Source organism: Embiotoca jacksoni, unplaced genomic scaffold, assembly GCF_022577435.1.
Source record: "Embiotoca jacksoni isolate LCO1_2020_lvr unplaced genomic scaffold, fEmbJac1.0.p SCAF_4, whole genome shotgun sequence".
Taxonomy (NCBI): domain Eukaryota; kingdom Metazoa; phylum Chordata; class Actinopteri; family Embiotocidae; genus Embiotoca; species Embiotoca jacksoni.
The window spans coordinates 6205605-6226995 of NW_027185392.1; the positions used below are offsets into that span (position 1 = coordinate 6205605).

At 42.5% G+C, this 21391-nt stretch overlaps 1 protein-coding gene across 3 annotated transcripts in view; it reads right to left on the minus strand.

The window, feature by feature from the left end:
* ndst3 (N-deacetylase/N-sulfotransferase (heparan glucosaminyl) 3) overlaps window positions 1–18440 on the minus strand; it is a 42381-nt gene extending 23941 nt beyond the window's left edge. For 2 of the 3 annotated variants that reach the window (XM_069167737.1, XM_069167739.1), the window contains exons 1-5: window positions 18025–18440; window positions 14894–16179; window positions 5514–5601; window positions 4335–4489; window positions 2868–3053 (exon numbers count right to left, since the gene is read on the minus strand). In XM_069167737.1, the coding sequence (XP_069023838.1) occupies window positions 2868–3053; window positions 4335–4489; window positions 5514–5601; window positions 14894–15892 (1428 nt within the window). In that variant the 5' untranslated portion in view covers window positions 15893–16179; window positions 18025–18440. Of the gene's footprint in view, window positions 1–2867; window positions 3054–4334; window positions 4490–5513; window positions 5602–14893; window positions 16180–16286; window positions 16338–18024 lie in introns of those variants that run through there. The other variant, XM_069167738.1, reaches the window with a different exon arrangement.
* Window positions 18441–21391: the final 2951 nt, after the last annotated feature.

Consider the following 21391-nt stretch of genomic DNA (forward strand, 5'->3'; position numbering starts at 1 on the left):
CCGCCTCCATGAGCTAAGTTTTGATTTTGTTTTCCCTGTATAGCCTCCCTTTGCTATTTAGTCAGTGCAGCATGCAATGTCTTGGAGCAAGAGATGTGCTTTTCAATATTTTCTGCAGTTTATTAAATGGAATTTGACAGAGCAATGTCACCTCGAGGTCTCCTGGGTAGCTGTTTAGCTTTCAGTCATATCACATGATTTTCATCAGCAAACAGTCCCCATGATCTTGATGAAGACCATGTGATTCCACACGGTCCTGATGAAGATCATGTGGTATGACTAAAAACAGCTACTAAATGGACCTTAAAGTGAGATTATTTTTTTCAACTGCTGTCTTTAAAATCACAAATGAACTGTGGAGCTTCATCAAACTGAACATTCATTAGTAGCAATTCATTTAAACACATTGGCGGCGAGGTAAAGTGAAGTCTGCTGTCTTGCATACTGTACATGCATTGTCTTGAGGGAAGCTGTAGGAGGTGGGTGTGAATTAGATGCAGCATATAAGGGGCACCTCCGGGACCACCAGTGCCAGATAATTCTGATCCACACACTTGAGGTCCACCTGATCTTCCCAGAGGTAATTTCAGCATACCTTTTTTCTCAACATCTGAACCAGCTTGCACCAGAGCTGAGCTGAGTCTCTGGAGAGTCTTTACCCAGAAGTGAGGGGTGTTTCCCTCAGTCTGCAGTCTGACTTATAGTAAGCAACACGATCAGCAAGTCACTGTAAGCCCCTTCATTTCTTGACAAAGCGGAGTGACCAGGAAAGCTCAACTGAATGTATCTGATTTGCATATGTCCTTGCTTCCCTGCCAATGTGAATCAAACTTACAACTGGAAATACAGAAAAGAAGTTTGTTCCATTATTTAAAAACGTATTGATAACTTTTAGTTTTACTTGACAGACAATAGGAACAAAAGTTGTAAAAGCAACGCTCAGAGAACATCCATCATTTGTGTTGATTGTAAGTATGACAAACATTTTTGGGGTATTTTATTTTATTTCAGTCTCTACTTCCTCTGCAGCTTTTCTGATAAAAAACAGAAGTCTTATTGTTAGTTTCTGCCAGTTTGTTCTTTGTTGTTTCTCCTGTTTCCTGTTTCATTGTGATGTATCATGTAAACTGTTGGTCTTTGTTCAGTGACTTGTCATTTTATTGAATTTAGTGACTCACTGATGCTTCTCAAAACCTGCCCATTGATAATGTAAAATGACACATTATAGCCTGTCAAATGAGCATGTTTTTGTACAGACACACGTAGGATTAAATGGCTGTCTTTTATGACGCTGTGACGAGACGTCAAGAAATAAAAGCTGACTTCTCAGACTGATTAGAAAATTGACAGAGCTGTCTGTTCAAATTGTTTGCTAAAGATTCAAATATGGCAGAAGAACATGAACTGGTAATTTCGGTGTCAGACGTGATTGGTTCTTTTGTCAATAAGGGAACAGTTGTGCACACTGACAAAGAGCCTGACTGACAAATGAATGAAGAAGAAGAGGGGAAGGAGGAGAGACGAGGTGGACGAAGACAACTTGTTTGGTGAAATGGGTGGCTAAAGTTTTATTCTATTGTTCAGACAGTTACAGTCACAGACAGTGACTGATAAATTATTTACTGGAGTATTAAAGCGTAAAAGTGCTTTCATTGCTAAGTCTTTAGTCTGTGACACACATCCCGCATTTACAAACACACACACACACACACACACACACACACACACACACACACACACACACACACACACACGTTCAACCCTTAAGCTGCATTGGGAAACCATTAAATGTTGAATTAACGTGGCACTGGGCATGCTGTGGCGAGACAAGGTCAAATAATTCATATCACATGCACGCAAACATATATGTGTACACACACAGAGGGTACGCAACACACACAGCATCATTGATTTCCTGTTTAAGACCACAAGAAACAATCAGCACACAATTTACTATTTAGCAAACACTTATTTGAACAGGGAGACAGCACGCAAACATATGTGAACACACACAGAGGGTACGCAACACACACAGCATCATTGATTTCCTGTTTAAGACCACAAGAAACAATCAGCACACAATTTACTATTTAGCAAACACGTATTTGAACAGGGAGACAGCAATCAAACAGTTATTTCAAAGCAAGATTAAAAAGAACAGAGCAGCAGTACGACATACCCAAACAAACTCTTGTGGGTAAAATATTCTGCATTGAAGGTAACTTTGATTTAACTGCTGTACAAAATTATAATTTACTGTTTTAATTTCAGTATGAAGAATTAAGCAAATATTTTGTTTTGTATGTGCTGTGAATTTTAGATTTGACTCATGACCTCTGCATGAATCGGAAGCATCATGATAACATACAGAAGGGCTTTGAAGAGGCACATGGTTGTGATATTGATCATTTTTATCTCACCAACCTACCTCACCTCCTTTTGTCAGACAACACACACGTGTGCTTTATCTACCAGGCCAACAAATCTTATAAAACATGTCTGCACAGGGCACCACATCTGACTTGTATAATACAGCTGATGAATACTTTTCCCTCCGTTTACAGAAGGAGGGAACAAACAGGAGGGGAGATATTAAATAATCATGGTATGAATATGTTTCAAATGAGACCCTTGGATATTATTTTGGCCTTTACCTGCACAAAGAAGATGTTCAATTATGAATACCCAGCATGAAGATGTGAAGAGGCTGATAAATGTTCATGTATGTGCAGAAATATGCCAATTGATCAAAGTGCAGTTATGAATGTGTGTGAGGCTCAGACGATTTGCATGTGTAAGCAGGATGTTAGGCTAATGCACCTTTCAGGCGTTCCATGAATTCAGACATAATAATTTTGTGTCCTCACCATTATGTTGTTGTGGATGAAGCCCTTACGGTAGCGAGCAGGTTTGAGGTGGGGGTACTCTTCAGTGCTGGTGACCCGGATGTTCCACACCTGTCTCCACGCCTCGTACAGCTGTAGGTGCACTGGGTAGACGCCTGAGTGGTGAGGGGCCACAGCGTAGCCCATGTCCACTGGGATGTTGTGCTCCTGAAGGCGGGGAGACAGATGCGGACACGTACATGAGGGTTATACACATAAACAGAGAAATTATGGCACATTTACAACTCACAGACAAAGGACTTTGTAGCACATAAACACACACGCAGTCTGACCTTGTAGCGGAAGCACGTGCTTTGTGTTGAGTTTGATATGATGCTGGCCTTCGGCTTGGAAATTAAAAAATATATAGTTTGTGTGAGCATGTGTATGTGTGCGAGCGCGAGGGTGGATGGTTGCTGGCTGCGTCCCGAAGACTGATGGTGTTGTCCTTTGCTCTGACACACACCTACACACACTGTCAAAGCTAAGCATCAGCGGTCAGGGGATGAGGGAGTGATGTGTGTGTGTGTGTACAACAGAGGTTAGTGATCACACTTTATGTTCACGCTCACCTTCAACAGCATGAACCAGCCCCCCTCGCTGTATTGTATGTGACACCGCGTTCCAACACGGTCATACAAATCAACCTCTCACACACACACACACACACACACACGCACACACACACACACACACACACACGCACACACACACACACACACACACACACACACACACACACGCGCACGCACGCACGCACGTACGCGCGCACACACACACACACACACACATGCCAACAAAAACACAGGAAAATTACAGAGCAACAAAAGCACTCAGCCTTGTGGACCTCAGATTAACAAGGAGACATTAAACAGGGTTCAGGTGTACCTAACAAAATAGGTGCATTGCTCCCAACAGGGATATGACATTTGTTTGTTTGTCTCCTATAAGCCCAAATCACATCACAGTCTGGAAAAATATGTCATGTCACTAATTTGCATTAGCTTACTATATTAGATGTAGTTTACCTACAGCGTTGGCTTGTGGAATTTGAACGTAAATCTAACAACATGTAACAAACAAAACAGAAAACCTGGTTTTCTGGTGTCAGTGTCCTATAATGTAGGAATGTCACACTTACAAGGACGATACAAAACCTTGCAAGTAAAGTGTATTTTTGTGCTACATAGTACATAGCATTGTGAAATAAATGTGTATTATTTTCCAGCTTCTGCGTAAAGCAAGAACAGATCCTGCGTTTTGACCTCAGAACATTGTGGCTGTAATCTGCAGCGGAGACGAAATAACAATTACTTTCAGCAACAGACGTCCTTGGATAAAAACCCAATCATGGAAAACGAGTGTGATTAAAAGGACACACGAGAAGAAAACAACAACGAAACAGACAGCTGCAAGATATGTGTGTACATGCTTGTGCATCTATCTCACCAGAGCGAACTCCTTGTTGAGGACCATCTGCTCCAGCAGTGATGACTCGTTGTGGAAGAGGTGAGGCTGCATGTGGCTCCACATGTGGGGGAACCACCAGAACTCATCTACATACTTCAGTAGCAGATCATCACCCTCGTCCTCCTCCCCTGTGCCTGCACACACAAAGACACGCATATACACAAGGACAAAAGGACAAAGAATGAAACATGTACAAAAACAAGCAGATTCCGAGTACATTAAAATATTGCCATCATTTCTTGCTGGTGTAAGAGTTGAAGAATATCAGCAACCAAATGGGCTGTCTTGAGGTTGTGTTGCTAAATAAAGTAGTCTGATACCATGGTGATGAAAAGTGGTGCCATAGTAATAACAGATGCTGCCGTAATGTGTTCTATTCTGTACCAGATTTCTTCTAATTATAATCATGTTCAGTCTCGGCTCAATTTTTCTTTTCCAGTGTATCCCACACCTTTGTTCTCTGATGGCAGATTTAGACACATTAACTATAATATCAATAAAATCTGTCCTTGGAGCCACAACACAGCTGAGGATTCAGTGCTGTGTCATGACCTCATAATTATGCCTGGATAAATATTACTGTGTTTAAATATAAAGATAGGATGAGATCATTTTATTAATGATGGCAGGACAACAGACTATGAGCTAGATGTGCAACCTTTTACAGAAAATACTTAAGAACTGTGTAAGAACTACTGTTCAATAGATGTTTTCTTTGTAAATTATAATTCAACATGTATATAGTTGTTGTTAAGTGGTATATCATTTTTCAATTGCTAGATTGACTCAGGTGCCAATTTTTAAATTAAAAAAAAAAGTTTCATTGTTTTAAACCAATTATGTTTTAATGTAAAAAGTGAAACTTACATGTTCTTACATTAAATCACCTGAAACTTGTGACTACTGTTGTTTAAAACACAAGGAGACCTCTAATCTAATAAAGAAAATTAATATCATCCAAAAATTGTTCCACTCTGAAAATTTACACTTTGAGTGTCCACAGAAACTTACTGTAATGAATAAAGGAAATGTATGAATGATTAAAAGCATCAGTCTAGATGCAACGTTTTAAAGCATATTTATATTAAATGTATTTCCAACTTTTGTGTGTATCTGTCAGTAATATGTTAGAATGAAAAACATATAAACAGAACTCACCTGTGTGGTAGAACTTCCCAGAGAAGCCCAGATTGAAGGTAAAGTTGGAGATCTGAGAACGCAGCTGTTTCTGAGTATCAAGGAGAGCCTGCAGATAGATCGATCAAATTGATTAGATAAATGAGATATATAGATGAGACATGAGAATGATTGACAGATGAGAACAGATGGATAATATTAGATGAGCAGATATAGATAAGATAGATGTGCAGCTATAGATGAGATAAATAGATGAGATAGATGAGATAAAATGGATGAGATAGATGTTTAAATAGATGAGATAGATGAGCTTAAGTAGATGAGATAGATGAGACAAAATAGATGAGATAGATGAGTTTAAATAGATGAGATAGATGAGTTTAAATAGATGAGATAGATGAGCAGATATACATGAGGTGAGATAGATGAGATAAATACGCGATAGATTTGAAGCGTTACCATGTAACACATGTTTAACAACAAAAACAATACCCCTCCCTACACACACACACACACACACACACACACACACACACACAAACAGACACACTTCTCCCCATCACCCTATCTGTATCAGGTTAATGTCTCCCCAGCCTGCACCTGTACAAATAAAAACCTGATCTGTCTGATTTAAAACTCGTGTCTCTGTTGTATATCTAAGTGAACTCTGGTTCCTGCGAGAACTATCATGATGGCTGTATGAACTCATCAGTGCTTATCCTATGGCTTGACAATGGAGGCAGTCCCCAACACACTGTTGCAGTGTGCTATTTAGGTCTGTTATTCTGTTTGCTGTGTGCACAAGTCTCCCAGTGGCTGTTCCTCTCCTTAAAGGTACCGCAATCTCTGGTTTCAATACTTGAATCAGGATTTTCCTCACTTATTTAATGACTTCATTAGTTTACTGGCCTTTAAACAAAGACTCTGTAATGAGTGTTAACTAAAGAGAGTTGCACACTCCACACACACACCGACAGTAATGCAAGTTAATGAAGGTCAGTGCATTAGTAGCCTCTGGAGGGTGGACTAATAACCCCCCCCCCCAATACACACACACACACACACACACACACACACACACACACACACACACACACACACACACACACACACACTCTCCTCCCTTCTCATCATTCTCTCCATCCATCCCTAACACTACCAAGTAAAACCCTGCACCCCCCCCCCCCTTCCCTCCCTCCTCCGCTGCTACCACCTTTCTTTCTGGTTCTCCCTCTATTCTTCCATCTTCCCGCTTCTGAGAACCTGCAGTCCCCTCTCTGCCCCCCTTCCCCATTTGTCTTCCACTCCTCCCACCCTTCTCTCAACCTCCATCTCTCCCTCGCTTGCTCCGTGAAAATGTCACATTCTCAGGAGACAGGGCTGTTCTAATTTGAAAGGAAGGCTGAAGCAGCATGGAGGAAAGATCGCTCTCTCTCCTTCTATAACTCTACACCCCTGCTCGTTCTTTTGAACTCTCCCATCCCCTCTTCTTGCCATCGTTGCACTTCTCGCTGTTTGCCCCCTCAAATATTTTGCTTATTTACAAAACTCTTATAGTTCTCTTTATATTTCAACCTGCTGGGTCTTTGTGTTGGGCTACGCGCCACATCTCTACTACCAATCTTTGTCATGCTGCTTTTAATCGATCCCCAGGAACCTTTCCTGATTTACGAGGCCTGAGCAGCTGAAGTCAGAGCAGGGAATTGGTTCCAGGCACTTTCTCTCCCTCTCTCGCTCTCTCTTTTTACACCCTCACTCCTCCTGCGTGTGTCTCCTAAACTAACAAATATACCGACACATGCATAGAGTGTCTTCATTAGCTCTAATCTAATGGTGTTGAAGATGGCTGCATGCTGACAGATGTGCACAGATCCCTAATCTGATCCCCTGCCTCCTCTGCTATGACATCCTCTACATCTTACACACACACACACACACACGCGCGCGCACACACACACACACACACACACACACACACACACACACACACACACACACACACACACACACACACACACACACACACACACACAGAGGCAAATGTGTGGATACAAAGATTTAAGAATTAAATTAAGTTTGAAGCTGAGTGCTTTGCATTGTAACTCAATATACACTCCCTGATGCACTTGGTCAAAATGCATTATTAACGTGTGTGTTGGTATCTGCGAGAGTCAGCGTAGGTGTGTGTCCAAGTGTGCAGTATATTAGTTTAAAGCTCTCATTTGTATTCTGCTACCAAACATCCATAGCAGACAGCAGAGGTAGGAAGTGTTTGTGGTGAGACTCTGAGCCACAAACAACTGCTTTTGCATGTTGTAGCCCTTTAACCTTTTGTTACCTCTATTTCTGACTTAGTAAACTTGTGATTTTACTGTGCAGCAATGCAATTGTGAGCAAAAACCATTTTTGTCAGCACTGCACTGACAAGCCATGTTGTAGGAAATTTGAAACCACACCACCAAAAACATGCATGTTTTGAAAGGGACAATGTGAAGTTGGCAATTTATTGTTCAGCAGCAGCACACTCAAATCTTACACGTCAGAGAACTAACCGACAAGAAACACTCTCTGTCTGCAACCACAGCACAGATTACAAAACGTTCACAGGCAACAAATTACTCACTGAGGTAGACCAGCGTTTTCAAACAAGTTTCAGGTCTTAAGTGGTTTTCAAACCATTCCAAAGCTACATTCAATAGAAAATAAATAAAGTGAGCTGAGAGAGAAGGTCAAACTCTGGTTTGTTTTTCACCTCCCCAATCAGGGTATGAATGTCAGATAGTTGGTTTTGGAAAATTACAAAAATGCTTAGACATGGGGCCCACTCATCAGAAAGGTATGAGTTGAAGGAATTTCTATTCAGCTATATGTAAAGCATACTGGGATTTTAAGAGCCTCTCTAATTTGCATAGTAGCCTAACCTCCTGGCATTTAATTTTGGTGACTCAGTGTAGATGCCATATCCAGCGGCTCTCCAGACAACAGGGGAGGTTTGTTGGCCGGTTGTGTTTTATAGGCAATATATGGGTCATCAAAGCTGCAGGTTATCAGCATAATATTCAAAGACACCCACATCAGGACACTAAAACCACATAAATGATAACAGAATGATTCAAAACCAAATCAAGCACAAAATCAAAAGCAATCAACTGGGTTAATTGTGGCAGGTTACTGCCCTCAAACTCAACCTGAGCATCACTCTCAGCATCCTGACTTTTAGAGAGCTTATAGAAGGACTCCTGTATGACGAGCAGGCAGAATTGTGTGTACAAACTATGGCCAGCAACAAAAAGGGGGTACACTTCTCGGACAGAAACACTCACACTGAGCATATGACACAACCCTAAGACTGGCTTCTGAGGGACTATGAAGTCCCATCCTGCTGTTATTCTGACGGTAACACCTGCAGATCTGGGAAAAATAAAACAGAGCCAATCTGTCCCCTGGACACGGAGCTCAAAGCTGAAAGTGGTTTTAAAATGGTTCATAAGGGACACTTTATAAGACAGATTTTGATGAGCAGGAGGTGGGACCACGTAGCATGTGAGAGATCTTGACAGTCCTGGTGATGAAAGTAAACACACACACTGGGATTAGTGGTTAGTGATAGCACTCATTTCTGTGCCCAATCCCACAGCTTCCTAACACTGCTCATGTCAGATGCAATGCCAGTTTGTTTCTGTGTGCGAGAGTGACAGCGCGTGTGTACTTGCGTGTGTGTGTGTGTGTGTGTGGTGAGCACTGGAAGAAATGCCAGCTAGATGTTGGGGTTCAAACAGATGGGAGACAGGCATCTGGACAGCTGGCATTCACTGCCTTTCAAAAACCCTTTACACCAACCACCTCTTCACCATATCCCCATTCTGTCATTCTCGCCTTTGCACTGTTTCTTTTCTTCTCCCGAGCCTTAAGCCTGGCTAAACTATTAGTAATCATGAAATAGCTTATTTGCGAGTGGGATTTTCTACACAAACAGATTTAAAAGCAAGTAGAGGAAAAACAAGAAAATGTGACATATGTGTGGGGTTTTTAATTCCTCTGCAAAACCAGGTCAAAGTTCTTGATTCATCTACACGAGTGCTTTGTGTGTAGATCTGCGCATGTAATGTGAACACTAGACCAGCAAATTTAACTGGGTCAGGCATCTCTATTTGATGAGCAGAAAGAGCACCTTACCAGTAAATGGCAGGCTTCCTTTTGCTTACTCCTCCCTTCTCCGTCTCACTTCGGGTCCTGCTTGTCAGATTCCAGTAAGTGTAGTTTATTATATTGGGGCATTTTACCAAATCATCTATTCACTTGCATTTACGTATCCAAGGTACTTGTGATTGTTTTGGCATCGCTACTTACACAAAACTTGGCAAGTCCTCAAGGATTCTGAGTTTCAGTGATTGCTGTGACTGCAAAACCTGCCTCATTTAGTGGAAGACAAATGCTGGCACACATCCACGTCTCCAAGTTTATTAGGAGTAAATACAAGAGCACTGACAAAAATTATTAATTAAACTGAACTGAAGATATTAAGATAATTTTTTTTCTTGACAAATGCTTTTTTTAGAGTATTAACTACAAGAACACCATGACAAATGTCTTTTTTGTGCTATATGTTGAACAAATGAAAACCACTCATACGCAAACCTTTGCTTTTTTTCTTTCTAATAGCATAACAGTAAAACTTCTGTGATAATTGTCCTGACCAGGGGGATGAATGAAAGCAGATGTCAGGTTGCATAACACTAGAAGCATTATCCTGTTCTCCTCCGCCGTCCTATATGTCATCTTCTTTTTTTGTCTTTCCCACCTGCAACTTTGTCATTTTAAGAACAGAATCTAACGCCTCCGATTTCCTATCAAGGGGTGCATGAGTTAAATGAAAAGCACCCCACAAATTAAAAAACAGAAAGGGTTTCTGTGCCTCTTGTAACAAAAGACCAAAATCAATCTCCTTTTTCTCCAATGTCCTTGTCTCTCCCCTGATTTTTAAATCTTTCATCCATTGTTTATGTCTTTCTTCAGGACTTATGTAATAGCATTTGGCAAAGTACAAAACGGATATGGAAAGAGCTTAGTTTGATTGACTTAAGCAATAAATATGCATCATACTTAATTAGGTCTAAAGATTAACTCTAAATGGGGCCGCACAATAAATTATTGACTGCTTAGCCAAAAAACCTTCTGTGAAATCTGAAGTGTGTTCATCTTGTGTTATGCCATTTTTGTTTCAACTTTAGCTCAGAACAAAGTGATCATAAGGACATGATAAAACACTTTAACCAAAGCCTTTATACTCTTCATTTAATTTGTCCAATTGATCCATCATGTGTCCCTGCTATGCAGTAAAATGTAAGATAACTACCTTCTTCCTGGGTAAGATGTTTAAACAGGCTTGCTATTCAGTCCTTCAGGCGATCTAGCACTTTATGGCTTATTAGGTCACATGAAAGTAGTAATTATTTGACTCGGCAAATTGAATTAAGTGATGAAAATGGCAAAAAGTGCCTTACTGTGTCTTTGGAAACACATGTTGTCGTCAATTATACCCAATTAGTCTGTTTTAGGAGGAAAAGATATGGACTGCCACAACATTAAATTGGCAAAACGCAGGGGATTTTATCTGACATGATGTCAGGCCGTCAGCGGACACGCTAATGAACACTCACACAGACATGGTGGGAGTTTGCACGAAACGTTCGAAAGTTCATATGAGGTAACTGCTCAAATCAGTTAGCCACTACTTGCCATTAGATACGTAACAGTCTAAAATATCTAGTTCAAGTCAATGCAACCAAATGTACTTAGACAGTATCTGTGTCTTGGCTTCTGAATTCATGTACAGGATGCGTGTTCACGTGCGTGTGTGTCGTCTAAACTTAGATGACACGACAGCAGAATACACCTCGGGGAGGAAAAGAGCGAGAACGAGTTGAGAGAGGGATTTAAGGGAGGAATACAAATAGGTCGGAGATAGTGATCAATGACTCAGGCATTGAGGGAGTGAGGAGGAAGGAGAGTGGAGAGGAGAAAGGTGGTGATAAAGAGGGATCTGAAGATGAGGATCTGACACCTCCCTTAACGACCACTCGGAGGGAGAGAAGAGGAGAAAACCCGCACGCATGAATTAAAAAACACAAGCGCTGGCACGAGTATCATTGATGGGAGTTTTTGACTGGCATCATCCCTCATTCTAAGAAATGTCATCCATGGGGTGCCTCCCTGTGAATCATTCTAATAGAGGAAATACAGCTGTGTGTGTGAGTGTGTGCGCAGATAGAAGGAGGTGTAGGTATTGTTTGTCACCAGATGAACTCGTGGGGTGAGACTAATGAAGAGTGCCGAGGAAAGGAGGGTGGCATTTTAATTGGCCTCTCCCTCTCTGTCTCACTCCTCTCTCTTCCTCTCTCAGGCAGAACAGGAGATTGAATTTTGGCTTTACAGAGGTAAGAAGGGATTTCGAAGATTGGCCCTGCAAACACCTTGTTCTACTAATTGGTCAATAACACCCCCTGTTACATTCTTTGATACAATGCTCAATATAAGCTGTTTTTGAAGCACTGGGGACGAGGCAGGATTTAAATTTTTCACATTAAGTGGGATTTTAATTATTCATTGTGATATCTTTTTCCATGGGGTGCCTTGTTTTGTTATTTGCTTTTAGGGAAATAAATTGATAGGGCTACATTTATACTTCCTTGAAAAGGATGTTTTGATGGACCTATCGAACACTTAATGATCCCACAAGTTGAATTTGGGTATAAACCTGGTGCTTGATGACATCATGGCCATCAGTAATTCTGTTCGGATTAGAGTTTTATCGCCCAAAAAATCTACATATTTTACTCCACCAAGCTATCACCAGATCCAGACCATTTTTTTTAACATGCAAAATATTTTTTTTCGGGACATAGTAATTCCCTCAGTTCAACAGCCATTCATCCTTTTTAATAAAGAGATCTCTTTTCAGCTGCCACCTTCACCTAAAGCTAGATGCAGATTTGACACGTGGTCACCTAATATGAGTCATCCATTCAAACAGCTTTTCAGTGACAGTTTGTTAGACGGGAAAGCACCCATCTGAAAACTAACCAACACTCAAGCAATCCCTGCATTATAACAAACATAGCCACACTGGGATCTTTTTCTGCATATTTCTCTGGCTCTGGAGCTGCATGTCTCTGTCTGATCTGCAGTCACTGGCCCCACAAACCTGACCAGTGCTAATTCTTTGATGTTTCTCTATGCTGTTCTTTTCTCACCTCGTGGCCCACCTCTGAGGCTGCTCACTGAGTTTTTCCTTCCAGTTGTCGCTCATGTGGGAATTCTAAGATGACTTATGATCTGATTTGGCACCATGCAAATACAAATGAAATGAAATTAATATAAGACGCGCAGAAAAAAATATAAAGTATATCTGTTGATCATATGATTATGACTATACATGGTTTACTTCTGCTTACACACCAGGTACCTCAAATAGGCCTTACTCAAACTTTAATCTGACAACTCTACCTGAGGCTCTCTGAGGGGAGGGCTGCTACAAATCATCATATTCCTACTCCCCCGCCACCCCTCCTCTGCTTCCCCATTTCCCTCCAGCATTTTGTTTCTCTGAAATCGCAAAGTTAGCTGCTGGCTCTTCCTCTAGGCATCATATTCCAGCTCACTCTCCCTCCCTATCTCGCTTCAACTATTTTCCGTATTTTTTTTCCTCGAGTCTTCCTCTGATTTGTGATTGCCAACTATCCTGACGGAGAGAGATGAGTAGAAATGTGGAAGAAGTGTGAGTGTTTCAAATGGCATCACTCTCTATCTATCTATCTATCTATCTATCTATCTATCTATCTATCTATCTATCTATCTATCTATCTATCTATCTATCTATCTATCTATCTATCTATCTAACCACCCTCCCCTCCCCCTCTTCCTCCATCCCCATCTCCCTGCCCTTCTGTCATGGCACTGGTTCATCCTCATGTATATTTATGCTACAAAGCTGAAGAGTCAGGCAGACTTAAAATGAAAACTCCAACTAGAGAGCGCTTGCGTGCTCATTTTGTGAATGTGTATGGGCACGTCAAGATGTGCACTATGTATGTGTGTGTGTGTGTGTGTGTGTGTGTGTGTGTGTGTGTGTGTGTGTGTGTGTGTGTGTGTGTGTGTGTGTGTGTGTGTGAGAGAGAGAGAGAGAGAGAGAGAGAGAGACTGTGTGTGAATATGCACTCTTTTATCCTTTTTGGATACAAGCATCTTTTTTAAATTCAAGGGTGGGATTCCTCTCCACTTCGCCACCCACTGCATTCCTGTTTTTTTTTACCCTCCCCATTCTTCTTATCTTTTGGCCCACTTTTAGCAACGGACAGGTGGCTCATTTTTTGTCAGTGAAACTGAAATTCTAATCTAAAGTAGTGATTCAAACAAACACATAAAAACACAGTTCCCATCTTGTATGTCCTGTAGCTGCAGTGGGACACGCAGACTCCTCTGTCCTTAGCTCATGCATGAAACCACAGAGCAGCATTAATCTCACCTTTCTTAGAGTCCCCCAACACTCATACAGACACACACTCCCACTCATGAAAGCCCACCAAAACACAATGTATTTCCCTTGAACGTCTCTGAGTGAGAACGCAGTGGGAGAGTGTGACCATTGATTTCAAACAAAACTCCTCCTGCAGAGTTTATCCACCCTCCAGCGAACCGCAAATGCTTTTTTTTCTCTTATAAATATTGCATTGCCACATTTATCAGCATTTCAAGCGCTTGCAAATACTGTATTTCCATAAGTGTACATGTGGAGAGGTGCACGGCCGTCTGTATGTGTGTGTTTGCTCACGCAAGCGTGTGTGTTGAAACAATGGCTGTCTTGAGAGGCGGGCTGCATGGCTGACTCTCCTTTAGTTTCCCTAAGAGGAGGAACGTGGGAAAAGAGGAATAAGTGCCATTCATCTTTTCACTGGTTCATTCACTACCTCTCTTTCTCCCTCTCACCCCTCCTCTTTCTCTCTTTCACACCACATCTTTGTTCCCTTAAATGGCCTCTTTTGGCTAAACCTCCATTTGAGAGTACCCTCTCGTTGTACCCCAACACATATGCACTCGGTACACAAACATATAGAGGCATTACACACATAAGCTATTCCAAATAGCTCCTCGATGCCCTCATACTTCAGCTAAAATCCTCTGAAATATACGCCTGGAACAATTTTTTTCAGAAGGGACTCGCACTGCAATAAGTAAACCTGCTTTATCTTCACCGCTGCACTGCCATCAATTACTATTCTTAGAGGGTTGATCGCAGAATGGAAAATCAAATCCAACACGACTAACCTGGCATGAAGTCATCCTCTTTATCGCCCACTGTCTCTCTCTAACACACTTTATTGCACACCCATCACCCCCAATACCTTTACATCCTTGGCGTTCATGCGCGTCCCTTCTTTCCCCACGAAAATGTCATCTATATCCACCAGTATGTGCCGGTCCAAACCCAAGGTAAGCTTCCTGTCTGTGAGGTAGGAAATGGCGTCCACCAAGATGAGTCTGTGGAGCCAGTAGCCCAGTCCCTGGCCAAAGAGCACTCTTCTCACCCCATCATAGAGTCCCATGTCCTGTACCACTGTGGCCTGTAGGCCGAGACTAAAGCCAGGCCCTGGATTATCTCCACTGCCTGCCCCCGCTCCCTCCTTCGCCCGTGCATGCAGCACAGCCTGGTATGTGGAGTGATTAGAGGAGAATGAGGTCCAGTCCTCCCCAGGTAAGGCCCCTCGATCTGTGCCGGGTTTGGTCAGGTGGAGGAGAGGTGAGCTTGACACCACACAGCAGTCCCACAGAGCCTGGTTGGTCCTGAGCACCAGCGGTAGGCCTCGCAGTTTGAGAATGGATGGGGAGTTCTCAGTGGAGCGGAAGAAACCGATGATGCCAACTCTGTACTCGGTGCAGTATTGATGCAACAGCTGTCTGTTCCATGTATCTGCATGTGCATACTTTAACAGATTCTCATAAATGATGAGAGAATATCGTCCGCGACCCTTTTCTGTCAGCGGCGGAAGGTCACCCTTTCCTGAGGCAATCTCCATACGAAACTGGAAATGTGCTGACTCCAATATAGCCACAATGTCCTGGCCCAGCTGGGAGTACTGGGACTCTACGAGCACCAGCACCACCGGTTCAGTGTGGACATGAGTGTGAGGTGGGTTGGGAGGGTACGGGTACGGGAGCTGACGGTACGGCGATATGGAGAGCGGCTGGGAGCAGGCAGGCTCGGCAGATTGTCCAAGTTGCATGGAAGGGGAGGAGTTCGTGAAGAGAAAATAGGCAGAGAGCAGGAGGGAGAGGAGACAGCAGGAGGCCAGTAAGAGCAGGAGCCTACGTAAGTGGCGACGGAATCTCACAGCCACTGTCATCGCGAACTGGGGAAGTGTTGTGCGCAGGAGGAAGAGATGTCTTTTTCAGTTTGCTGGAGCTTCAAGCGTGTGTGCAAGAGTTTGAGGAATCAGAGATTGTCTTATGTGTTCACACACAGGAGCAAAGACACTCAGGGGTGTGTCATGTCACCATGGCAGGTGAAGAGAGGAGCTGTGCTGGATGTCGGGGAAGAAAGGTCTTGATTGAGGAAATGCAGTCGAGGTTCTCTCCTTCCAATCCTCACGGAGGAATCACGCGCACAAGCGTAGCAAGAGATGATTAATATCTGCAGAGAAAGGGGACAAGGAGAAAAGAAGAAAGAGTGAATTTGTTGGGCAAGGTTGAATAGTATGCATTAGTTCTCTGTGTGCATGCTGGCGGGTGTGTGTGTACCTGGGTTGTGCCACCCTAGGGACTGTGAGGGCACAGCTGGTAACTACAGAGCTGATTGAAAACAACTTGCATCCTTAGGGCTTAGCCAACCTCTGGCACACACACACTCACATACAAAATGACATCACAGTTAATAGCACAAACACAACACAAAAGTCAATCCTCACAAATAAACAGCAGCTGGTTGTGTGTTAAGATGGTAGTGTGGGGAGGTAGAAGGGAGCTCAACTAATCAGTCCCATAAAGCCCTACAGAGAATTCCTCTAATTGTGCCAAACTCTGTGCACCTCTGTCCTATTTCTGAACCTAATCATCTGAAATACCACAAAATTGGAGTTGGAATCCTTTTGCCCGAAGCACTAATCTGGGGGGAGCCCATGACAGTGCAGAGGAAATGAAGAGCTGTAGAAAGTGCAAGAATAAGGGAGGCAGAGAAAAAGAGCAGAGAGAGGAACAAAATGCAATGAATTATAGAAAGAGACAAAAAAGACCAGGATTAGCATCTTAATGTATGTGCCGGGAGCCAGAGAGAAGAAAAGATCCCACAGCATCTCTTTCTCTCCCCCCCCCTCCCCCCATTCTGGCTTTCTACACCCTTCTTCTCTCCTTCTGTCTGTTTGAATATCAATAGTCTTTCCTCACGTTCTCCATTCTTCTTTCCGTGTTCCTTGCCGTTAGTGAACACATGCAAGCAGAAGAGGAGAAGGTCATAGAGGATGGACTCCAGTCATATTACTTCAATATAATACAAGATAATATTTTAAAAAAAGGAAGAAAAGAATAGTTTTCTTTCTTGCTCTGCCAGAAGAAGAAAGAAGAAAGTTGCAATTTTTGCTTTGATAAAATGTGTGTCATCCTAATTGGCACTTGAATGAGAGGACTATCCCAGATAAATGTGGTGGTAGCAGGTGTTTTAACATGCAACGAAAATGTGAGAACTGTCTCACCTACTAAGCAAAGGTGTGTCTGAAAAGTGATTAATTCAAACTGATGATCAGAGATCTCAAAGGAGAAACTACTGTACAACAGAGATACAGCTGAGCCACTGAACTGCGTGTGAGAGCAGCTTTAACCTCTTACTATAGGTATGCATATAGCTCACTACTGAGAGCCACAGGAGGGCGCTTGAATTGGATTACCACAGGCACTGCACGTGGACGTTTTCGCCTGTTATTTAATAACTCAGTGGTATTATAAAACATCTAATAAAAAAAATAAAAATAAATAAATAAAAATATGTATTGCCTACAGCTGTTGTTTCAAGTATTTTGTAAAAATGCTACATGAAAAAAGTTTAATTTTAATTTCAAAATTTAAATTGGAAATATTGCGGACAATCAACAAATGTTTTGCCAGTTTGTTGTTCGTCATTTTAAAAAGAATATTGGGCTTTTTAACAATTTATTGTTATTTCATCTGCAATAATTTATAAAAGCCAAAGGAAAAGCATGCCATTTTAAAAGCAATGAAGTATCGTGGTGTTAAGTAGAAACACCAAAAAATTGGAATAAAAACAAAAGCGGTGCTAATTTAACATTTCTTCTATTCTGTTTCGACCTCCAATTGAAAATAAAGGCTAATAATAATAATAATAATAAAAAAAAAAAAGGCACCCGGCAGCAAAAACACCGAGGAGTTCACATTAAAGACAAATTAAGTCGTAATTCCAGAGAGTTTTCCATCCCGCTTCCTGATGCTGAAGTTTATGTTAAGAACGAGCACCGGCTCGCCGACTTACCTCTAACCGAGGCTGAGGCGCTGCCGCACGGCAAGAGGCGAGGCGGTAGAGCAGTGAGTGTGATGCTGCTTCTGGTGAGTCCAGGGCTCCGGTCTCGGCGGCGCACCACTCCCGTGTGTTTTGGATGCTGAGGCGATGTGCCATCTCCCCTCCTCTCTACCTCCACTAGAGCAGCAGGGGCGGCCAGCCGGAATGATCCGCTCTCCTCCCCCCTTTCATCCTTCTTTGCTTACTCTCGTCTCCCCTGCTGTCTTCTCCTCCCTCCGAGTAAGTCCACTTGCCCCTTTATCTCGGTTTATTAAGGTGGAGATTAGGCTGGAAGTAGACGGAGGGAGCACCGATATCGGGCTGCCCGTTAACGACTGACTGTCGCGCGTAAATGCTCTGGTTTAAGAGCGCCTACACAAGTGGAGGCGATCGAGGGAGAGAGAGCGGGGTGGGAGATAGAGGAGGGGAGGGAGGAGGCTCCGTTTGATTGACACAAACAGCCTTTTTCTCGAGCATCAGCGGTCACGGGCCCGGTAAAAGCTCACGGCCCGTTAGTTGGTGTTAGTTGGATGAGGGATGTCACACACCGATACGCACCGGTGCAAGTTAATGGCGCGCCCTACTGATTCTCTCGCTCCTTGCACAAGTTGTAAGGATAAAAAGAAGGAAACGGAGGAACGCCTAGAGAGAAAATAGATTTTCACAAGAATGAACAATCATGGGACTGAACACAATACATTTCTGGTCAACACTATTCAAATACACTCGTGCATGTTTGTCCCATGTCCGCCCTATTAGGCCTACTTCTACACAATGTCAATCAAGCAGCCACAACTTGTCAATCATCGTGTTTTTAACTTGATTAGGTTTTCCCCTTTCTCTCCCTGGAGTTCATCAATCTCTCTAACCTACTTGCACTGACACACTCTTACTCACACAAATCTCAGTGGAACTGGAGGGCCCCTCATTCACATTGTAATGGCCTTACAATGGAGCGTATTTAGTGTGTGTGCATGTGGTTTGTGTTTAAGAGAGGGGGCACAAGTCAGACCTGTGAGGAAAATGTATCAACGTGAACAGAGACACAGGATTGTGCTGCCAGACTGCAGACAATAACTCACCTAGGGCTGACTACACATAACTTTAAGCATGAAGGGCTATACAAACACACACACACACACACACACACACACACACACATAATTTGCATAATGAAGAAGGCGCATTGAGAAGAAAACCTGTTTTCTTTCTGTTATCATATTCCTTTCACTTACCCTTTACTTAATTTAAGAAATTTACACGTTCTTGTGTGATATACACTCACTGGAAATGTCCTTATTGTGGCTCTCACTTAGTGTAATGACTAAGCAGTGGTGGTGAGAAACAGAGCTTGAATGAAATATAACAGCCAAAATAGCATGCCCTACAGAATGGAATCCAGAGATAATGAAGGTTTGGATTGGAGTGCGATTGTGTTTGTATGTAAATTAGTGTCAGTGGGTGAAGTGTAATTAGAGAGGCTGTTCACCCATTTCCTCCACATTACAAGTGAAGAACCACTTCTTCTATGGTGCTAGCCGGAGACAACAACCCAGAAATGAAAACTAGACGGCTGCACGAGGGGTACCAAGTGGGCTATAATGTGGATGTGTTTCCGTGTGTGTGTGTGTGTGTGTGTGTGTGTGTGTGTGTGTGTGTGTGTGTGTGTGTGTGTGTGTGTGTGTGTGTGTGTGTGTGTGTGTGTGTGTGTGTGTGTGTGTGTGTGTGTTAACTGTTAAATTACAGGGACGGTCACTGCCACAAACCACAGAATAATAACTGCTGTGAAAGCTGAGAACAAGAGGGCATGATCACACATGTGCAAGCATATGCATTTTCTAACACGCAGCGTTACACACAGGGATGCAGTCACTCACACGAACACATGTGAGAGCACCCATAACAAAGGGCTATGTGAAAAGTGTCAGAGCTGCCATGTTCATCTAGCACTCTGACTGTTAAACAGAGGAGAGCATAGAGATAAATGAGAGAGAGCGGGAGAAACAGAGAGCGGGAGGGAGAACACTTGTTGTCTTCATCACAGGCTTTTGTTAAGTGAGAGATAAGAGAGGAGGAGCGACTGATTCCCCCTCTTCTCTGTCCCTGCTGAGAGCTAAATGGTGTCTCTGTGAGTTTCTACTCCTGTGTGAGGCCTGAAGAGAGGCAAATGGAGCTGAAGTGTAAAAACAGGGGAAGACATTATCATCATAATGCATCACATCATCGCAGGAGTCAGGGCGGGAGCCATCCAGACAGTGCAACGCTATACCCTCCTAATTAAAAACAAAAACAAAACATTGGACAGATTGTGGCCCACTTCCACTGAACACATACTGGAACTTGTGCCCTGGCACTAATAATGATGCTCTCCTCTCCTGGCTGTTTCCACAGAGCGCAGGATATTGCTCAAACCAGAAGCTCTCGGAGATGTATCAACTCTTTGCCTCCCACAGTGTAAACAACAACATGCTCGCTTTGCTAAGGTGTGTTGGCTGCTTGATGCTGTTGCTATTTCAATGATTCCTGCTCCTTCTTTGGTGTGTGTGTGTGTGTGTGTGTGTGTGTGTGTGTGTGTGTGTGTGTGTGTGTGTGTGTGTGTGTGTGTGTGTGTGTGTGTGATTGAACCACCTACCCGGTCCTGATCCCTCCCCATGCCTGGAAATGTTGACAGATAGATGTTCTCTTAAGAGCTTGGAGGCTAAGTGAAAGCTGCCCCCTCTGCCCCTCATCCCCGAGCACATTAGAGGAAATATCTTTTAGCCAATCAATACATTACTTGCAGATTGGTAAAATGAAGCACACACATGCAGGACAGCACACACATGTACACATGTGCACACACACAAAGATATTTTCTTCTTCCATATAGTGTATAGAATAACCAGACCTGAATCAATCTATTACTGGAATGCTGCCAGTAGTAGGATTACCATAGCAACATACACCAGCAAACTATGCTCTGCTATGAATAATATCAAATGTATTTTGTATTTCGCAGACCCAGATAAAGTGCTAATTTTAATTTAATCCATCCCACAGTAGAACATGACACTCCTATAGAAAACGTATGTCTCACTGTGATAGAAAGAAAAAATAATCTACAGTGAAAGGAGGGCTTGGTGATGATAGAGAGCAACATTTACATATTAAAAAAAAATATAAAAAGAAATACCATAAGGGAAAAACGTCATTGTTTAATATAAGATTACAGATTGAAAGATTTAAAGTGTTCTGTTTTAATGTTTTAATGTATTTTAATGTATGTTTTGTATGCACCTGTGTAAAACTCTCAATGTACCAATTTCAAGATATTTTTTGTTGTGAAAATACTCGCTTTTTT